This window comes from Hordeum vulgare, chromosome 7H (assembly GCF_904849725.1).
Source record: "Hordeum vulgare subsp. vulgare chromosome 7H, MorexV3_pseudomolecules_assembly, whole genome shotgun sequence".
Lineage (NCBI taxonomy): Eukaryota > Viridiplantae > Streptophyta > Magnoliopsida > Poales > Poaceae > Hordeum > Hordeum vulgare.
Genome location: NC_058524.1, coordinates 50,570,244 through 50,588,972, shown reverse-complemented (window position 1 = coordinate 50,588,972; position 18,729 = coordinate 50,570,244). Strand labels below are relative to the sequence as shown.

Genomic DNA, 18,729 nt, shown 5'->3' with positions numbered 1-18,729 from the left:
CTTCGAGGTTTCCGCTTCGTAGTAGCGGTGAAAAAATTCTTCTAAAAATTGTTATGGAGGTTTCCGAGAGAGAGATGGAGAGAGTAAATGACACCTAGGAGGGCACCTGGGGTGCACATGGGCCACATGGGACCCTATAAGTGGGCACCAACGCCCCTCGGGCCTCCTCCAGTAGCCCCCTTTGGCCCATGGTCTATTTTCTTGCAAAAATCAACAATGTGTTTTTGTTTCATTTTTCTAGGATCTTGAAAGTGCACTTTATTCACAAAGCCCCAAAAATCTCCTTAGCATCATCTCTAGTAATTATTCCATAAATTATCTACATTATGAGATAAACCAAGATTAATTTGCTTAAATGGGGGGGGGGGGGTTAAGCCAAACCATATATATCGGCATGTTGTGATGTGTCTTGTTAAAGCATATGGGTGATCCTAGACATTGGTACCTATCATAAGCTTGTATTGTAAGTTTTTAACTCTCATGTAGGTGCTGACGAGTTAGGTGGCTTTGGATGGTTGATGACACGTCTCAAACATATCTAATTTTCTAAACATTTGTGGATAATATTTTCTCTTGAAACTTGCTCTAGCTAATAAGGGATTACACTGCTTTAACATATTTCTATGGTATTATGTATTTGCATAGAAAACCATGATGAAAAAAAATATAACAATACTAGAGGAAGATTTGGAGCAAAAGGACACTAAAGTACATGGACATGGAACAAGGTGGGGGCTAGGCGCCTAACCAAGGCGTCTGGTGGCCATCAATGTCTGGGCGAGCGCATGGGCCTACCAGACACCTTCTGCCTCCTTCACGATAACCCGATTACATATTCTGATGTAAACGCCCGACATATTTATTACATAATCTTTTTTAGGCTGACGACACTGTTGAGCTTCTTCTCGGAGGGCTGTCAGAGGCTTCACCTTGCCTTCCGAGAGGGGAAACTTCACCATCGGCTCTGTCAACCCCTTATACCTCATTGCCGCTATGCTCTCTCCAACCATGTGATGAGATTTTTTTTCTTGTGCTCTTTCAGCGTGTTACACAAAGTTGTAAATACCCGAAGAACTCTATACATATGCCTGCATTTTTCACCATTGCTTGCTTTCTTTCAGTTACTTGATATTTGGCAAATATCATGTATTCACTACTCTGTATAACTCTACTGCTACGTACACCACTCCATTCAATAGATTGTCATTAATACTAATATTTCCTTCGAGCAAGTGCTTGTTTTCATATGTGATTGAATCGACAACTTAATTGATAGAGCTTATAAGTATTCTCTTGCTCCCATAAATTAGGGTTGTAACATTTCACAACGAAAGACTGTTACGATTTTTTACACTTGTAGTCAGATGACATGTTGACCAGCTTGTTGTGAATTACTCATTTCTTTTTGCAACTCTTCTAACCAAAGAGAGGTGTGTTTTTCTTTCAAGTTTTGTCAAAAAAATATATAGAAATCGTAAGAAAGTACTCCCTCCATCCATATATATAGGGCCTAATGCATTTTTCGAGATTGCCTTTGACTATTGATAAGATTAATAGTATATGAAATGTATAATGTAAAAATTATATCAATGAAAGCTCCTTTCACGTACGAATCTGAAGATATGCTTTGTGTAACTTACATGTCATATATTATTGCTCTAGCATACGGTCAAAGTTAGCCTCGAAAAACACATTAGGCCCTATATATATATGGATAAAGAGAGTAAACCCTTTCTTCCGAGATACAATAGAAAAAGAACTTTGTGGAGTTTGGAAAATAAGAGAAGGAAAAAAGAAGCTAAAACAAATTTTCTGCTGCATTCGGATAGGACTAAACAGAACTATTGTCCAAAATGGCACAAGGGAAAAAAAAGATGCCCATATTTAATTCTCTTTGTTCGCTTCAAAATATGAATAGTGTCGGTTTTTCCGTTTCAACCATTGTCGTGTTTTGGTATCCAACCGACCACATATGAAACACACGGAAAACAAAGATGAATCTAAAACGACTGAAAACAACAGCAATAATGCTTCTTCACATGAAAGAGAGAGGAGAGAAAGACAAACTTTGACGAGTTGAATAGAAAGTCAAAAAATCTCGACATGTCATGATGTGCTCCGTTAAAGAATGGTCATGATGGCTGACACGTGAGCCAACTTGTTGTTACCGCACATTTCTTTACGCAACTCTTATAACAGAAAAAAAGTACAAAAAGGAAGAAATAAAATTTCTTGCAAGACATAACCGAAAAAAAGAGCTTTGTTGAGTTGGAAAACAGAAAAGCCAATACGGTTTTTTTCTGCCGCGTCATGGATAGAACTGAACGGAACAGAATCTGTTGGCCCCAAAAAGCACAGAGGAAAAAAAGAAAGTTTTTCTCTTCTTCCTCCTCCATTCCTTGGATACAAAATGCCAATGCCGATGCGAACGATGCTGCTCCGCCACCTTAGTCCCCCCTCCGCCGTGCCCAATCCCCGGCGCTCCTCCGCCTCCTCGCCGCAGCGGATACCGGCGAGGGCCCGGCCACCGCCGCTGCATTCCGCCCGCGCCACCGCGCTCCGGGCCCGGCGGAGGACGCCCATGGCGGTAGGGGAGACCGGCGCCTCCGTCTCCGCCGCCGAGGCCGAGGCCGAGGCCACCCAGGTGCCCATCCTCCTCCCCCTCCCCGCCTCTCTCTTTCCGTTGCGAACCGCCCGTTGCTTTGGCCCCCATCCGTTCCCGCCGAATCACGCCGTCGCCACGCATGGCAACCATACCACACGGCTGGTCTTGACTCCGCCGCTGTTCTGACGAAATGATGTCCCGATGTTGGGCTGTTCTGCGCAGGCGTTCATGCCGGACGCCAGGGCGTACTGGGTGACGAGCGACCTCATCGCCTGGAACGTCGGCGAGCTGGAAGCGCAGTCCGTCTGCCTGTACGCCAGCAGAGCCGCCGCGATGAGCCTCTCGCCGTCGAATGGCGGCATCCAAGGTACGTACATTACGCGGCCCAGTTAAGTTCGTGTTGGATGCGGGCTCTCAGTCTGAACCTGAACCTCATGTTTCTGACTGAAACCCGTTGCTGGTGTGATGATGTGGCAGGCTACGACTCCAAGGTTGAGCTGCAACCGGAGAGCGCCGGGCTCCCGGAAACCGTAAGCCGTGCCATGGGTTCCCCGTGCTGTGATCATCTCTTGATTGTGCTTCATGCAGTGTCCAGTGGCAAAGTCCAGTCTGTTGAACCTAGAGTGCCATTCGCGATATGTTTCAGGTGACCCAGAAGTTCCCTTTCATCAGCAGTTACAGAGCGTTCAGAGTTCCGGGCTCTGTCGACGTCGCCAGCCTTGTGAAATGCCAACTGGTCGTCGCTTCTTTCGGCGGTATAATCCTTGACCCTTTGCACCCTTACTTGCACATTCAGAAATGAGTGTCAACTTCTTCACACAAGTTCTGAGACAGAGCAAGATCCTGATATACTGCTCGTGTGCAGCTGACGGGAAACACGTAGATGTTACTGGACTGCAATTACCCGGCGTGCTGGATGACATGTTCGCGTACACGGGACCGCTCGGTGCGGTTTTCAGCGAGGACTCTGTGAGCCTGCACCTTTGGGCTCCTACAGCACAGGTTTGGCTTCTAAGGACGACGCATTTTACCATCTCTAGTGTCGGTTCCAGTTAAGTACTGTCCCCGCTTATATGTGAAATGTCCCCGATATATCTTGCAGGGCGTGAGCGTGTGCTTCTTTGATGGTCCAGCAGGCCCTGCGCTAGAGACGGTGCAGCTCAAGGAGTCAAATGGTGTTTGGAGTGTCACTGGACCAAGAGAGTGGGAAAACCGGTACTATTTGTATGAAGTTGACGTGTATCATCCAACAAAGGCGCAGGTTCTGAAATGTTTAGCTGGCGACCCTTATGCTAGAGGGTATGTGGCTGTGTACATTTCAGTTATGTAGTTTAGGGAGCGGAACTTTTTGAAGAAGGGAAAAAGTTCAGGGAGAGGAAGAAATTAACGTGACGTTTGTTTGATCAGCCTTTCTGCAAATGGAGCGCGCACCTGGTTGGTTGATATTAACAATGAGACATTGAAGCCGGCTTCGTGGGATGAATTGGCTGATGAGAAGCCAAAACTTGATTCCTTCTCTGACATAACCATCTATGAATTGCACATTCGTGATTTTAGGTAAATTGTGCTGCTTGATTTACACAAACTACTCCCTCGGTTCCTTAATATAAGTATTTCTAGAGATTCCACTATGGACTATATACGGAGCAAAATGAGTGAACCTACACTAAGTATGTCTATATACATCCGTATGTAGTCCATAGTGGAATGTCGAAAAAGACTTATATTTAGGAACAGAGGGAGTACAAATCTGGTGGGGTGTATGCATATTCATTTTTGGAGCTTACATGTCTGTTTTCTGTGCTTTTCAATTACAGCGCCCACGATGGCACAGTGGACAGTGACTCTCGTGGAGGATTTCGTGCATTTGCATATCAGGTCTTCGGAGTTGATTTACTAGAAGACTGATGTATTGCATTGCCTTTTTTCATCAGTATCTCATTCTGATTGCATTTTGGAATCTGTGGTACAGGCCTCGGCAGGAATGGAGCACCTACGGAAATTATCTGATGCTGGTTTGACTCATGTGCATTTGTTGCCAAGCTTTCATTTTGCTGGCGTTGACGACATTAAGAGCAACTGGAAATTTGTTGGTAAGGAAATATTTTCTCCATCGTTCACCAGACAACAATGCACTGTTGAGCTTTTGCTAGATATCTATCATTTTTTTGTTGGATAGCATTGAGTGACGACTATTTATAAGTAGTTAATGGTTTAAACTGCACTTCTTCATTTTCTTCTTATTTACTTCAGATTGACTTATTTGGTTATTCATTTACTCTTGCAGATGAGTGTGAACTAGCAACATTCCCTCCAGGGTCAGATATGCAACAAGCAGCAGTAGTAGCTATTCAGGAAGAGGACCCTTATAATTGGGGGTATTCATTTCACACTTCTTTTTCTCTGACACATTCCAGATACTAATGTATCGTAGTAGTGTTAATATAGGAAAGTTCGTTATGTTCTTACGAGTAATTTATTCTTACATATGGTCATATGCATGCTAAAGGTATAACCCTGTGCTCTGGGGGGTTCCAAAAGGAAGCTATGCAAGTGACCCTGATGGCCCGAGTCGAATTATTGAATATCGTCAGATGGTCCAGGTGTGTTTTCCTTTTAACCCTGCGAATATGTGACCCTGCTTGTAAGATAGGACTCCAAAGGGAGCTACGATGCATTTGGACTACTTCCCACAAAATTCATGTATTCTATATAAGAGCACCAAATCGACGACGTGCTAACTTGGTGCGCTCAGCCTTTTGTAGTAATTGAAGGTGGTAAATGTGGTTAGCTCGATGCAGGATACATGTTACTTCTCTGATAAATTTTGTACTGCAGGCCCTCAATCGCATAGGTCTTCGTGTTGTCATGGATGTTGTATACAATCATCTAGACTCAAGTGGCCCCTGCGGTATCAGCTCAGTGCTTGACAAGGTTGTTACCTTTGAAAATAATATTTTTATTCATAATTATTGCAGCTTAAATTACATCTATTGTTTTTTCTTTCAGTACAGTTTACAACATTTCTTTGTCATGCTAGAAGTCAGCTTAAAGTATTATTCCATTCAAACTGGTCCAGCCAAGAGCATTTTTGTCACATTTTAAGTACCACCAGTCATGCTACATTGTGTACAAAGTGATAAATATGTAAAATTCTTGTTTCGAAGAAATGGCAAGTAATCAAATGCTTACCCTCCTGTGTTCATTGTTCCAGAAATGTGCTTGCAGATCTAACAAAATACATGTCAATTGGTCTGCTTTGACATGTTTTGGACCTTGCTAATGTGTCTTTTTTCTTTTTCTTTGTATGGGATATTTACAGATTGTTCCTGGGTACTATGTTAGAAGGGATACTAATGGCCAGATTGAGAACAGTGCAGCTATGAACAATACAGCAAGTGAGCATTTCATGGTTGATAGGTTAATCGTGGATGACCTTTTGAACTGGGCAGTAAACTACAAAGTGAGTTGGCTGTGGTAACAGTATTCTTATTATGTTACGACAATACCATTCATTTCAGACTTACTGGTTCTAAATGAGATCATCGGACTTGATGGCTTAATGCCATCAGCCACGTTATGCACAGGAAAATGCATGCATTCATGACAGAGTTTTGCTTCTTCCCTTTCCTTATTGTCTGGATAGTTTCAAGTTGTTTACATGCCGTTCCTTCACATAATGCTTGTTAACCCATCATATAATTGTCGCCTTAGGTTGACGGGTTCAGATTTGATCTTATGGGCCATATCATGAAACGCACAATGGTAAGTAAGCTCATATCCTTGCTGAGTTAAATATCATGTCGATTTGCTGCTTAAATACAATTATGTCCTTTGCTCACTATCAGTTTCCCTAGAAAGGGCATAGCATTTCCTTGTTCTGAGTACGTGGCCCATATGATTTGCACAGTGATTGTACGCATTAGGCTTCGTATTTTTCTTTTGTAAGTGCATCGCACAGCGTGCTGGATGACCTTTTTGTTTAATAAATACAGATGAGAGCAAAATCTGCTCTTCAAAGCCTTACAACAGATGCACATGGAGTTGATGGTTCAAAAATATACTTGTAAGGAATGAGATTGTTCAGTTTTATAGCAACCAGTTTCTATGGCAGCAGAACACATTCTCCCTGTACTGGGCTAATCAGGGGAATGGCATTGCCATAGGTATGGTGAAGGATGGGACTTCGCTGAAGTTGCACGCAATCAACGTGGAATAAATGGGTCCCAGCTTAATATGAGTGGAACGGGGATTGGTAGGTAAGTCTAAATTTATTACCAACTTACTATATGCCATGAGAAGTGAGCACCTTTCAGTGCTCACCAGAGTCTTGTTCTTTATCGTATTTACATTGGAAAACACCTCCAAGCTACAACAGATTTTTTAATTTTTTTCGAGAAAACGAAAAAGCATTTGTGTTTCTTTGCATTGAAAATAAGGAGTTCGGGTACAATCATCCTAGGACATGAATTACATTACGACAGATTCTTTACAACATATTTTTACATTGAACAGTAAAATTAAAAGGGAAATTTATGTCTCAGCAATCTCCTGTATAGTCAGAACTTTGAAGCTCTGGCACAAAATAGCAGAGTGCAGCAGCTTTATTCTAGCAAATAGCCAGTATGGGGAATTTATTTGGTGTTTTTTTTTGTGTGTGTGTGTGGGGGGGGGGGGGGGGGTATTTTGGTGTTTGTTCTACATGAACTACCTTTTCTATACAGCATAGTAATATCCATATTGTCATACTTTGCAGCTTCAATGATAGAATCCGGGATGCTATTAATGGGGGTAATCCCTTTGGTAATCCGCTCCAGCAAGGCTTCAATACTGGTCTGTTCTTAGAGGTAATATTTATGTCCTTTATGCTGGTGCCCTTCCTGGAAATGAAAGTCATGATATGACATTGCAGTAACCAGTTTCTTATTTTCATCATTCATACGAATGCAGCAGTTACCTTTTGTCCCCTCTTAATACAGTTTTCCTGAAGTTGGGGAATTCTCTCGGGTTAACCATTTTCTGAAACTCATAAGGAGGTTCCTTTTCCTGTAATCAAGTCGCTGACTGTAGCAACCTCAAGGTTCCTAACTTTCTATTAATTGGTTTTGTGCACCATTAGACCTCAGTACTGTACCTCAGAGGCCATGTGCTCAAGTGTCATCTTATTTTTTCCCGAAAAAATGCAAAAGCCTCGCGTCTTGATGAACTGATAGAAGAAAAACTTATGTACAAGCCCAAGAGGGTAACACCTCATAAGTGAACACAACACCCCAAGGGCTAGTCACTGTCAGTAGGACCACCGCCAGCCCAACCACCCCTGCTAATGCCCACTGTCTGGCCTTGACATTGATAGTGGCGTGCAGATTGGCAACTCTGGGCCTCTCATTTGTCAGCCACATGTTTTATTATGATCTCTGCTAGGACTGAGTATGCAGCCTCAGTTATGGACTATTTTGGAAGTTTATTGAACTAGTTAGCTACTACCTGCACTGCAAAAACGTCCTATATTTTGTGAGGTAGTACTATTTAGTGTGCCCTAAATGGGACTTCGAGGTCTCAAATCTGAACTGGAGCTGTGATGGAAAGATGCACTTTACTACAGTTTGTGTAAAATATTTCTAGATTAGCTCCGAGAATTCTGTAGTGTTAATTATTTGGTATTTGCCCTTTCGTGCAGCCGAATGGGTTTTATCAGGGCAATGAAGCAGATACCAGGCGCTCGCTCGCTACTTATGCTGACCAAATACAGGTAGGCTATCAGTATTCATGTTCCTATAAGTTTACCCACTGGTTGAATATTAATTTGCTTTTTACCTGTCAATTTAATGGAAATTGAATGTAACTAGTGTTCTGCTTAATAAGTTTGCCAGGCAAGATGGAATAATTTCTTTTTTTCTTTTTCAGATTGGACTAGCTGGTAATCTGAGGGATTATGTACTAATATCTCATACTGGAGAAGCTAAGAAGGGATCAGAAATTCACACTTTTGATGGATTACCAGTAGGCTATACTGCGTCCCCAATAGAAACGGTACGGTTATTGGTTTTTGAACTTCAAAAGTTAATTGTACTTGTAACACTATCATTTGCTCACAGGAATAGCAATGTGTTTTCTTATGGTTCTGTATGTGTTCAGATTTTTTGTCCCACCTCTTTAAACACTGCTATGGGTCATTATTTACTCAAATACCTTACTGTTCTATACATTTCAGATAAACTATGTTTCTGCTCATGACAATGAGACTCTATTTGATGTTATCAGTGTGAAGGTATGACTTGTTATCCTTTATATAAAGAACTAACTTGTATTATACTTCTTTCATCAATTATTACTGTCTAGTAATCATAATTTTCCTTTTTATGTTTTGCAAACCATGAAACAAGACAGATTAGCTTGAATATCTTTGTTTATGCATATATAATGCAATGATATTTTTATCGGCGATATTGGTTGCTAAAATTAGTTAATTCTTTGGAAATTAAACTTGACATTTATAAAGCAACAATTTAGTTCATGCGATGATGTACTTTTCAGAAGAAAGGAAGTTTCTCATTGATTCTTCTTTCACAAGATGAACTCAAAATTTCAATTTCAGAACCTCTCACAATCTTAAATTCTCGAATGTTTCTGTTGTTTGTTTCTGCAGACCCCAATGATCCTTTCAGTTGATGAGAGATGCAGGATAAATCATTTGGCCTCCAGCATGATGGCATTATCCCAGGTTTATATGTAACCGGAATATGGATCATAGAACTTATGAAGTTCTGTAGTTCATAGTACTCTAATAGTGTTGGAATTGGTGATCAGTGATCAGTTTTCCCAGAAATAAGTTTTGAATTAAAGTAAAATGAGTAATATGGCAAGACTGATCTAGTAGCTCAGTAAGCTCAATCTTGAACTTGTCTCATGGTATGAACTTACTAAACTATCTGGGTGTATAATCTTAGTTTCATTTGTTCTCTTAGCATAATTAATAAATTTAGCATGTGCGCTCTTTTGCTAGGATATTTATTCCAAGTAATCTGCATTTTGATAATTCAGCCAACAAATGACACTACGACTTGATATGTATTTTCTGCTGTTGCCATCTTCTCTTTTCTTCTGACCAAGTGTTTCCCCCATATGATAAAGAATATAGTAATGTCTATTTTACAGAAAATAACGTATGGCAATATTGTGTAATTTCATACATGTTTTATAACTTGAACTTTTGGAGTGGAGTCCTCAATTTTTTTTCAACTTGTCCTTTCAGGGAATACCCTTCTTCCACGCTGGTGACGAGATACTAAGATCTAAGTCCATCGACCGAGATTCATATAACTCTGGTGATTGGTTTAACAAGTAATAAGCTGCCTTTCTACCTTGCTAAAAATATCAGTTCTTCCCATGAATTAAAATGATTGAATTTTTTAAAGAGAGAAAACTAGTTAAAATGTTCTTGTAAAATAATTATTCTGTCCGCCTTCTTACCATATATGAAGTGGACAATAGTAGTTCTGTAGCATCTTTAACTGCACGGTAATGTTATGTTTTCTTCTTTTTGTTAAGGCTTGATTTTACCTATGAAACAAACAATTGGGGTGTTGGGCTTCCTCCAAGTGAAAAGAACGAAGATAATTGGCCCCTGTAAGTTTCTGAACTTTTACATCTTTTGTTACCATCATGATTTTGTTATGTATTTGGCCATGTCCGTCTGGTAAACTGAAGAACTTAAATGAGAATTTCATGTTTCTTTTCAAGTTCTAAACATACATTTGATAGTTCAAAATATGAAATAGAAATTATTTTGTAGGATGAAACCAAGATTGGAAAATCCGTCTTTTAAACCTGCAAAAGGACACATTCTTGCTGCCCTAGACAGTTTTGTTGACATCTTGGAGATCAGATACTCATCTCCACTTTTTCGTCTCAGTACAGCAAATGACATTAAGGTACAAGTATTCTTCATTTCTTTGCCAGCAAATTAGTTTGAACTCCACTTTCAGACCGCTGAAGGGCTATAGTGTAGACAAGCCTTTTCTTTTCCTTTTACTGATCTCCTGGTGAAACTATATGACATGAATGTAACTTATTATGGGAGCTATATAATTGCCAGTGTGAAACAAATGTATCCCATAGTTGAAAATGAATGATCACCTGGAAACTAGAGATAAAGATAGTCCTGCTGGAACATTGGGTATAGCTCCACCCCGTTAGTAGAACAAACGATCTAATTGCCGCAAGCAACTCGCGCAAGAAAGCTATGACTTTTTATTCAGTGCTACCTCAGTTTCACAATATCTATCATGCGAACCCTAGCCGCCCAACTCCCTCCCCCTCCCAACCCTAGCCGCCCAACTCCCTCCCCCTCCCTTCCTCGCCGCCGCGTGAGGCAGCCGTCGGGCAAGCCCGGGGCGTCAAGGATCGTGGCGGCGGGGCCTTGGCTGCCCTGCCTCTACGTGGGGAACTTCGGATCTGGAGCGGCGGCTCCATGGATGAGGCACGGCAAGCTAGCAGCCGTGCGGGCGATGGATCTGGCGTCCGAGCCGCGCGGGCGACGGGATCCAGTGGTCGTTGGCGGCCGGCGACGGCTTCTGCGGTGGTCGGTGCGCACGATCTGGTGCATCCCCTCCTCCCATGTTCGCCGTGGGGGCTAGCCTGGTCGGGCCGCGCTTCCTTGGGTCGCCGGTTCTGTACAGGAGGTGCTGCTGGTGACGGGGATCTAGTTCGGACGAAATCCCTGGCCGGCCATGGCCGGCCGTGTCGATGGCGACGCCTGAGGGCGCCGTTCCCCTCCTTGGAGGCGCGGTATGGACTGATCCCCTCACTTCCCCTTCCCCTAGGTCTCCCGGGTGAAAGCCCTAACTTTGTTGGGCGGCGGCGGCGCTCTCGCCGTCGTTCCCTTCTTGAAGGCGCCGCTTTGGGAACCTTGGGGCTGGGTGGTGCTTGTGGGTGGTGGGCGACAGCGGTGGTGCGGCCCTATCCTAGCATGGATCTACGTCCGCTGCTTGGAGATGGACTCGCGTAGGTGGAGGTCGTCGTTTGGCGTCATGGTGGTGTTGATGGCGGAGGCACCTGCCAAGGCTGGTACCTCAATCTGTTCTGAAGATGAACCAGTGGAAGATGGTGGCGACGACACATGTGAGTGCGTCAGACCGGTTTGTGCCCTTGACCCGGTATGTGGCTCGGTCGGGGCCTCCGGCTTTAGATGTTAGGCTTAGGTGAGAGGTCTGGGTATTTGGCTCAGCTTGCACCCCTTCATCATATGGATAGGAGTAGCGGCAAATGTTGCCAAGATGGCGGATTCAGACATATTGTTGTACTACTTTGTAAAGTCCTCTTAAATAATTAATAAAATGGTCGCATGCATCTCCCAGATGCAGAGACCGGAGGTCATGCTCCTTTTCTAAAAAAAAAACAAACAATATCTATCATGCATGCACACATAGAGGAAGGGGTGAAAATGTCCACACGGTAGGTTTTTTGGAAGAGGAGTGAGTAATATCTATTGAATTGATTTGTTGCGTAGATCTGACTGTATTCCTGTCGTATTTCAGCAAAGGGTACGCTTTCACAACACAGGGCCCTCCTTAGTCCCAGGTGTTATTGTCATGGGCATTGAAGATGCACGAGGTGAGAGCCCCGAGATGGCTCAATTAGACACGAAGTAAGTTGCACTTGACGGAGTTATGATTTGCAAAAATCTGTTTTGCAAGATGAACATAGAGTGTAGTCTCAAGAAACATGTCATTCTCTATTACCACATAAAAGAGCAATAGTATCCCTCCATAGCTCTGTGTGTGGCAAGAGAGACACTCGACATTATCTGATGTAGCTAACTAACAACCTATCACTCTCTGCAGCTTCTCTTATGTCGTAACCGTCTTCAATGTGTGTCCGCACGAAGTGTCCATGGATATCCCCGCTCTCGCTTCGATGGGGTTTGAACTGCATCCTGTGCAGGTAACTGTTCCTACATGTTTTCGACTTTAGGTTTGTTGGTGTTGTACTCTTTCTTCATTGCTAGACCTTTAAACACTTTATCCTTTTAGAAGTGTTGAACTTTTAACATTGAGGAAATTGACAACTGACAGCTTTTTAGAAGCAAGTTGACACACTTTTCTTGCGGTTCTGCTTCATAGAGCTCCATACTTAAAAGCGAAACATTGCAAACCCTAACAGCTGACCACTGTCCAATCCTAAAACCCAATGAATCATCAACCCAAAAAGTCGTGAAACTGGGAGAGCAATTCTGAATAGGCAACGGCTATTCCGGACTGTTTCAGGTGAATTCATCAGATACTTTGGTGAGGAAATCTGCGTACGAGTCCGCGACGGGCAGGTTCACCGTGCCCGGAAGAACCGTGTCAGTCTTTGTCGAACCTCGGTGTTGATGCCTCCTCTGTTTCGACACGAGGATCTGTTCTACAAGTTGTCGAAGCAACCGAAGATCTTTCTGTTTTTGTGTTGAAGTAAATAATAAATGAAGAATAAGGGAGGAGAGGCGCTGCTGCCTGCCAGATTACACTGCTGAAGGAACAAACCCAAGAATAAGAAGGTTGGCTTATGTATATGTATAGTGTCCAAGCTGCCTAGTCATGGCTTTTTTTTTTATCCATTTTGATTTTATATATCAAAAGGAAAAGACATATAGCGTGTTATAAGTATTGTATATGTATGTGGTAAACAAATTTCGCAAAAATGTATGTGTTAAACAAGGATGCATAATGATTTTGTACTGTACTCTCTTTTACTCTGTATATTATTATTTTTTATCGAAGAAAATAAAGTGCAATTTCTCTATATACTAGCATAGCACCCGTGCTGCTACAAAGCTATAATGGAAAAAAAATGAGGATATGGATTTGTCAAATGAGGACACTGATTAGCTTTGGCTTGACGACCAGTTATATGCAACAAATAGGCAGTGGTTTGATGCATGAACGTAGAGATAACAACGACATAAGACATAATAGTTCAGTGCATGAATTTAGAGATGGAATGACCAAATGAGTACACACACATGCAAAAGTTGTGGCCACACGTGCTACTAAGTGTAAAGTAGGGGAAGTGAATTCACCACCAACTCAAAATTTTATAAGTAGGAAAGACATATTTTCATTGAAGACAAATAATTGAGTATCAATTTCTTGAGAGGTGGCCATCAGGAGGGGACATTCATATTCTCTCGAGCCGCCGACGCCGCACTGAGTTCCCATGGCCTCCGCCGACCGCGGTGAGGGAACACCGGATCTGAGAGTCCTGGCCCTTGTCTCGTATGATATTCAAGTTCTTTGTCACTAGTGAAGTTAGGGCATCGATGACTATGGGAATAATTATTCCTTGGTTGTTGCCATGTCGGTGTCCTTCCTTAGAGTGGCGTCAACGAGGCGGAGGATGGTGCCGATCATTGGGTGCTTGGTTGCTTTTTTCCATAGCGTTGCCGGCCTATGGGAGGGGGAAGGATCCTTCAAGAAACTTGCGAGGTTTGTCCCCCCCCCCTCCTTTTCCTGGTTGGAGTTGGGATTATCTTCTGGTTCTCCTTTGTGTCGGGTTCTCCACGACATTGGTCTATCTAGTTCATGGGCACCCGCATTTTCAGGTCTACATCAACAACTTCCTGGTTGGTGCATCTACAAACTGTTGGGTTAACAAGGTTGTTCAATTGATAAGGAGCCTGGAGGGGGCTTGCTTTTCAAGGACTTGCCTATAATTTATTATTCTTGTAAAGAGTTCTTGCAAGGGTTAATTTTATTTAACATGTGGCCTTCGGTGAAAAAAACCTCGTGTTTGATTTCAACATTTTCACGTTACATTGCATTAGAAAACTTCTTCTCTTGATGGGCTACCACCATGGTCAATCGGTTATCTTTTGCCGGTTGTTTTTGTGTCTTTGTCGTCTTTTGTTTATACTATCTATTGTTTTTCATGATATTTTCTCAGTTTTAAATGTTTAAAGTTCTACAGGGGTGTCTTAAGTCGAACATTTATAAGTTTTACCAAGTCCATAAAAGAGTAAACTAATATCTCAAACAAAAAATAATTTCAATTTTATTTTTAATTATATACTTCCTCCATTCTTAAGTATAATTTTTTTAAATATTTCATTAGGAGACTACATACGAAACAAAATGAATAGACCTACACTCTAATATATATCTATATAAATTCGTATGTAGTTTTCTAGTGAAAACTTTTAAAAGACTTATATTTAAAAACGAAGGGAGTATATCATATGAGGTGTATATGCACCAGGAACCAAAGGGTATTTCCCTGTTACACTCACGGAGTCATCATAATGTATATTTTCATGCTATGTATGGTGGACGTTGATATGTTTTCCATAAATTTGATCAAACTTAAAAATGTTAGACTTAAAACAAAGTCTAGAAGTTCAAATATTTAGTGATAAGATCTCTCTCAGGCCTTGAGGGTCTTTACAGTTTTTTTTTCTTCTTTCTCTATAATCAAATCGGCCATTCAACGACGCCCCGCTCGCTCCCTCTTCCGTCTCTGCGCCGTCGCGGCCATCGATCGACTTCGAAGGAGGCGCGGCCTGCATCCCCCACCTTCCCTCAACCAAGGTGAGCTCCCTCCGGCGATTCCCCACCCTTCTTCTCTTCATTCACTAGCCCGAGACGTACACCGCTGCCGCCGACCGCTAGCTAGGGTTACTCAGGGCATCTCTAGCAGATCCCCTAGAACTCAAATTTGAGGAGCGGAACTGAGTTCTAGGGAGCCGTAGACAGGCCGCCTTTGCTTTCTTGCAGCGCCGGCCGCCAGGAGAGTGGCGCCGGTCGGAGGAGGTCGCCGCAGATTTGGGATTCAGAAAATGCATGGTTCAGTTAGAATGTTGTGTTATCAGTTTCACTCATGAAAATGAAATTGGAGGCCTGCGCTCCTTTCCTTGAAAAGGGAAATAGTTCAGTTGGAATTATTGAGACCCAGTTTGTTCTCCGTATGGAAATTTAGGGAGCCCAGAGCCAGTGCACTGCCACCTCTGACTAACCCGGAGCCTGAAGAAACGTTTCTTCAGACCAAGCAAGTTACTTGTGACAAGACTTTGTTTCGAGCGATTGTGATAAGCTTTCGTGTTGACATCAGTGCGATCTTTGTAGTTCGTCGCGGGGTTTGATCTCTGTTAGTTGTTCATCTATGTGATCTGGGGTCTTGGTATATAGCGATGAAGCTGGCAATTTAGCATCCTGCTCGCTAATACTTGTTACTGGCCTTCTGCCGATCTGTTATTAGCTAGTACTGTTATGGAGTACCCGAGGGTGGTAGCCTGTAACCGTACTGATTTTTACGGTGATAAGATAACTTTTTTCAACTAGTTTGTTTACTCTATTTTTGGGGAAAAAGTCAGACATGCGCTCTACTGATTTCGTTAAGAGAAAGAGTAGCAGGTTCAGTATTTGTCAGAAATTCTCTCTTGTTGCTTTCTGGGTTTCAGAGTCTGGTGGATGCATATCAGCGGGATTCAGTTTAGGTTTGATCATTCGAGGCATAAAAGTGCAGTTTAAAATTAGCTTTTGCTTATTATCATTTACTTAATGGGACTGTGGAAAATCTGGTGAGATGCTTGTTGCTACTTACCTTCTCATGGCATAATGTGCCAATGCTTTTCTACACCATGTTCAAAGAAAAACAGAGGTTTTGTGGCATTGCCTATCCTGAATTAAGTCTTCTTATTTTATCTTGCCAGTTTTTAACTCAACCACATGTCCAAGGCACGCAACGCCGTAGTTGTCACTGGCTTGGTGATCTTTGCTGGTTCTGGCCTAGCATTTCCCTTCTACTTTGTGTAAGTGAGCTTGTTTTCTCATCTTTCTAGCACTGGTTGAGAAACGTAGATAGACATGTCGTGTGCATTGGTGTTTCTTTGTGTAACCTTTATCCATTTTCTTACCCCCAGGAAATCAAAGAACAGGCCTATTATCGATTCGACGAAGCCTCTGCCACCGCAGGCTACTTTCCGAGGGCCGTATGTGAACACCGGATCACGTGACATAGGGCCCGATCCCACCGAGTACCCCAAGAAGTGATATGTATTTCGCCATCTTGTTTTCTCTTTGTTTTCAATGGGCATGCAGAAAACCAGTGAGGCAGTGAGTGGAACCCTATGATGCTGGTTTACCAGTGGGACGATGATAATCGGCTCAGTATGCGACTGTAGTGGCAGATTAGCTTCGGTTTCAGGTGTTGTGTGCAGAGCGCATGTATTTGTACCTAGTTCTTCATGAATCGTAGGCGCTTTTGATCGTTTCTTGTGCTCCAGTGACTATTCCTTCCAAAGCGCTGTGCCGCTTTATCTCTTTTCGGCAATAAATAAATAAAATGTCAAAGCTACTCACCCTCGGTTTCATATTACTTCGCACATTAGTTTTTTTTAAGTCAAAAACTCTGTATGACCAAATTTATAGAAAAATAATCAACATCTAAAATAACAAATAAAATATGTGAACATATTGTATTTTGTATCTACCGATATTGATTTGGTATTTTGTTTGTTGTTTTTTCCATATATACAACTGATCAAACTTCACAAAAATTTGGCATTATGAAATATATTCGATTTCTAGTCCTACAAAATTAATATCACTAGATCCAAAATACAGGTTTTATATTCTTCCTTTAAGTGCAAGGCAGGTGCGATGTGGATTTCATTTATAAGATAGAAAAAGCAAAACAGAGTGGGCCGGCTAAAAAAATATAGTGGCATGATTTACGAAGGAAACTAGGTCGAAAATCATACAATACAGGACTGATTTAAGGAACAACTCTGCAAAAAAAAAGACATCAGCCAACTTTAACTCCACCACCAACATGTCAACAACCCGGAGATATGTGGCCGAGCTCTCCGAAGACGCCTTCAAGAAGCTTTGTCATTAGTATCCTTCAACCCCCCTCCTTGAACAAACGCTTTTGCCCAGAGCCACCCAGATAGTTTCACCGGCTTTATCTATTTTTACTAATTATTTCACACACATTTGTCTATTTTTACAAGTGACAACATGACGGTTAAGCAAACCGCAAGGCAAACCCAACCGAGGTAAAAATTTGGTTTATGCCGATCCTTTGTTTCGGAAAGCAAACCCAAGTGAGGTTAAATTTGTCGGTGAGTCGTTTTTCCGGCGGTAGTGGTTGTTCGGTAGTCGAGCGGCCTCACTGTAATTCTTATTAAGTTTGAAGTGTTTTGTATTTGTGATGGATTTTTTTATACTCAAACGGATGTATCTTTTTTTTTTGGTATCTAGTGGAGGGAGTGGTAGATTAAAAAAGGGTTTTGCTAAAAATCAGTCGACTTAGACTTCGCCGATACTATAATCCGTTGATTTTGCATTGAGATTCGTGTAGATATTCCTTTTTTCAGTTTTTTTCCTTCCTGCATACTATACTACTTGAGTGAGACTTTGCGAAGCCTCAGTAGTCGACTGAGACCTAGACACACCTTTCAAAAAAATGCTGAAAAAAAGTATGCAAACATTTTTTTTTTCTTGGGTGAATTTTGGTTCCTGCCGATCCACGGGGACCCGGCTCTCCGCGAGCGTGCGCACGATCCACGCCCCCTGCTCGTTGGTTGGTTGGTTGGTCAGTCAGTCGTCCACTGCGACCCTGCGAGGCCGCTCGTGCACTTGTCCCGGAGGAAATCAATGGCGTCCATCCAAACGCCAGAAACAAACAGCAGCGGTACAAGCAGCCCGGCCGGAAAGCTGGCTCCCTCCTTCCCGCCACCGCCAGCGCCAGCCCGTGCGTGTGCGTGCACGCCCTCCCCTCTCTGACACCCTCCCGCTTTCCCTCTCATCGCCCAACAGCTTTTGCACGCACGCACGCACGCGTCAGGTTCAGTCAGCCCGCTTCGTCGGGTCAGAGCCTCAGAGGTTAGTTCCGCCCGCCTTCGCCTTTCGGTTTTGTACCGCCCCACGGATCCGTCTCTTCGCCGTCGCTGCTGTCAGCCTGGTTTCCCATGGCAAGGAGCTTCCACCCACCGCCGTGGCAATGGCGGGCTGGGCTGGGGAAGAAGACAGGCCGCGACTTCAGCCGGTTTGTTTCCCCTCTCAAGGAGGGGAGGGAGGAAGATGCCGTGCGTGCGTAGGTACGCCGGTGGTTCAGTGGAAGATTACGCGTGCATGCTTGCTTGAGCT

General features: G+C 42.8%; 2 protein-coding genes across 2 annotated transcripts; both read left to right on the top strand.

Moving 5' to 3' along the window:
• Positions 1–2,362: 2,362 nt before the first annotated feature.
• Positions 2,363–13,337, top strand: LOC123406986 (pullulanase 1, chloroplastic). The gene is made up of 27 exons (XM_045100007.1): positions 2,363–2,644; positions 2,828–2,972; positions 3,083–3,135; positions 3,252–3,360; positions 3,471–3,607; positions 3,708–3,904; positions 4,013–4,162; positions 4,423–4,483; positions 4,578–4,698; positions 4,893–4,983; positions 5,115–5,208; positions 5,444–5,539; positions 5,928–6,068; positions 6,320–6,370; positions 6,601–6,671; positions 6,772–6,864; positions 7,362–7,452; positions 8,283–8,354; positions 8,510–8,635; positions 8,817–8,873; positions 9,252–9,326; positions 9,858–9,946; positions 10,154–10,231; positions 10,398–10,536; positions 12,142–12,251; positions 12,448–12,547; positions 12,871–13,337. Exons 1-27 carry the CDS (start codon positions 2,411–2,413, stop codon positions 12,976–12,978), a joined length of 2,889 nt encoding a protein of 962 aa, XP_044955942.1. The 5' UTR covers positions 2,363–2,410; the 3' UTR covers positions 12,979–13,337.
• A 1,702-nt stretch (positions 13,338–15,039) lies between these two features.
• LOC123406985 lies at positions 15,040–16,937 on the top strand. Its single transcript, XM_045100006.1, has 3 exons — positions 15,040–15,168; positions 16,290–16,388; positions 16,500–16,937. The coding sequence occupies exons 2-3, from the start codon at positions 16,306–16,308 to the stop codon at positions 16,627–16,629; spliced, it is 213 nt and encodes a 70-aa protein (XP_044955941.1). The 5' UTR covers positions 15,040–15,168; positions 16,290–16,305; the 3' UTR covers positions 16,630–16,937.
• Positions 16,938–18,729: the final 1,792 nt, after the last annotated feature.

Bases quoted from the DNA above. Each gene is read 5' to 3' on its own strand.
- LOC123406986 (XM_045100007.1), top strand. From the start codon at position 2,411: ATGCCAATGCCGATGCGAACGATGCTGCTCCGCCACCTTAGTCCCCCC. The intron at 9,327-9,857 runs GTTTATATGTAA...TTGTCCTTTCAG, and splicing joins GCATGATGGCATTATCCCAG to GGAATACCCTTCTTCCACGC. The intron at 12,252-12,447 runs GTAAGTTGCACT...CACTCTCTGCAG, and splicing joins ATGGCTCAATTAGACACGAA to CTTCTCTTATGTCGTAACCG.
- LOC123406985 (XM_045100006.1), top strand. From the start codon at position 16,306: ATGTCCAAGGCACGCAACGCCGTAGTTGTCACTGGCTTGGTGATCTTT. The intron at 16,389-16,499 runs GTAAGTGAGCTT...TCTTACCCCCAG, and splicing joins GCATTTCCCTTCTACTTTGT to GAAATCAAAGAACAGGCCTA.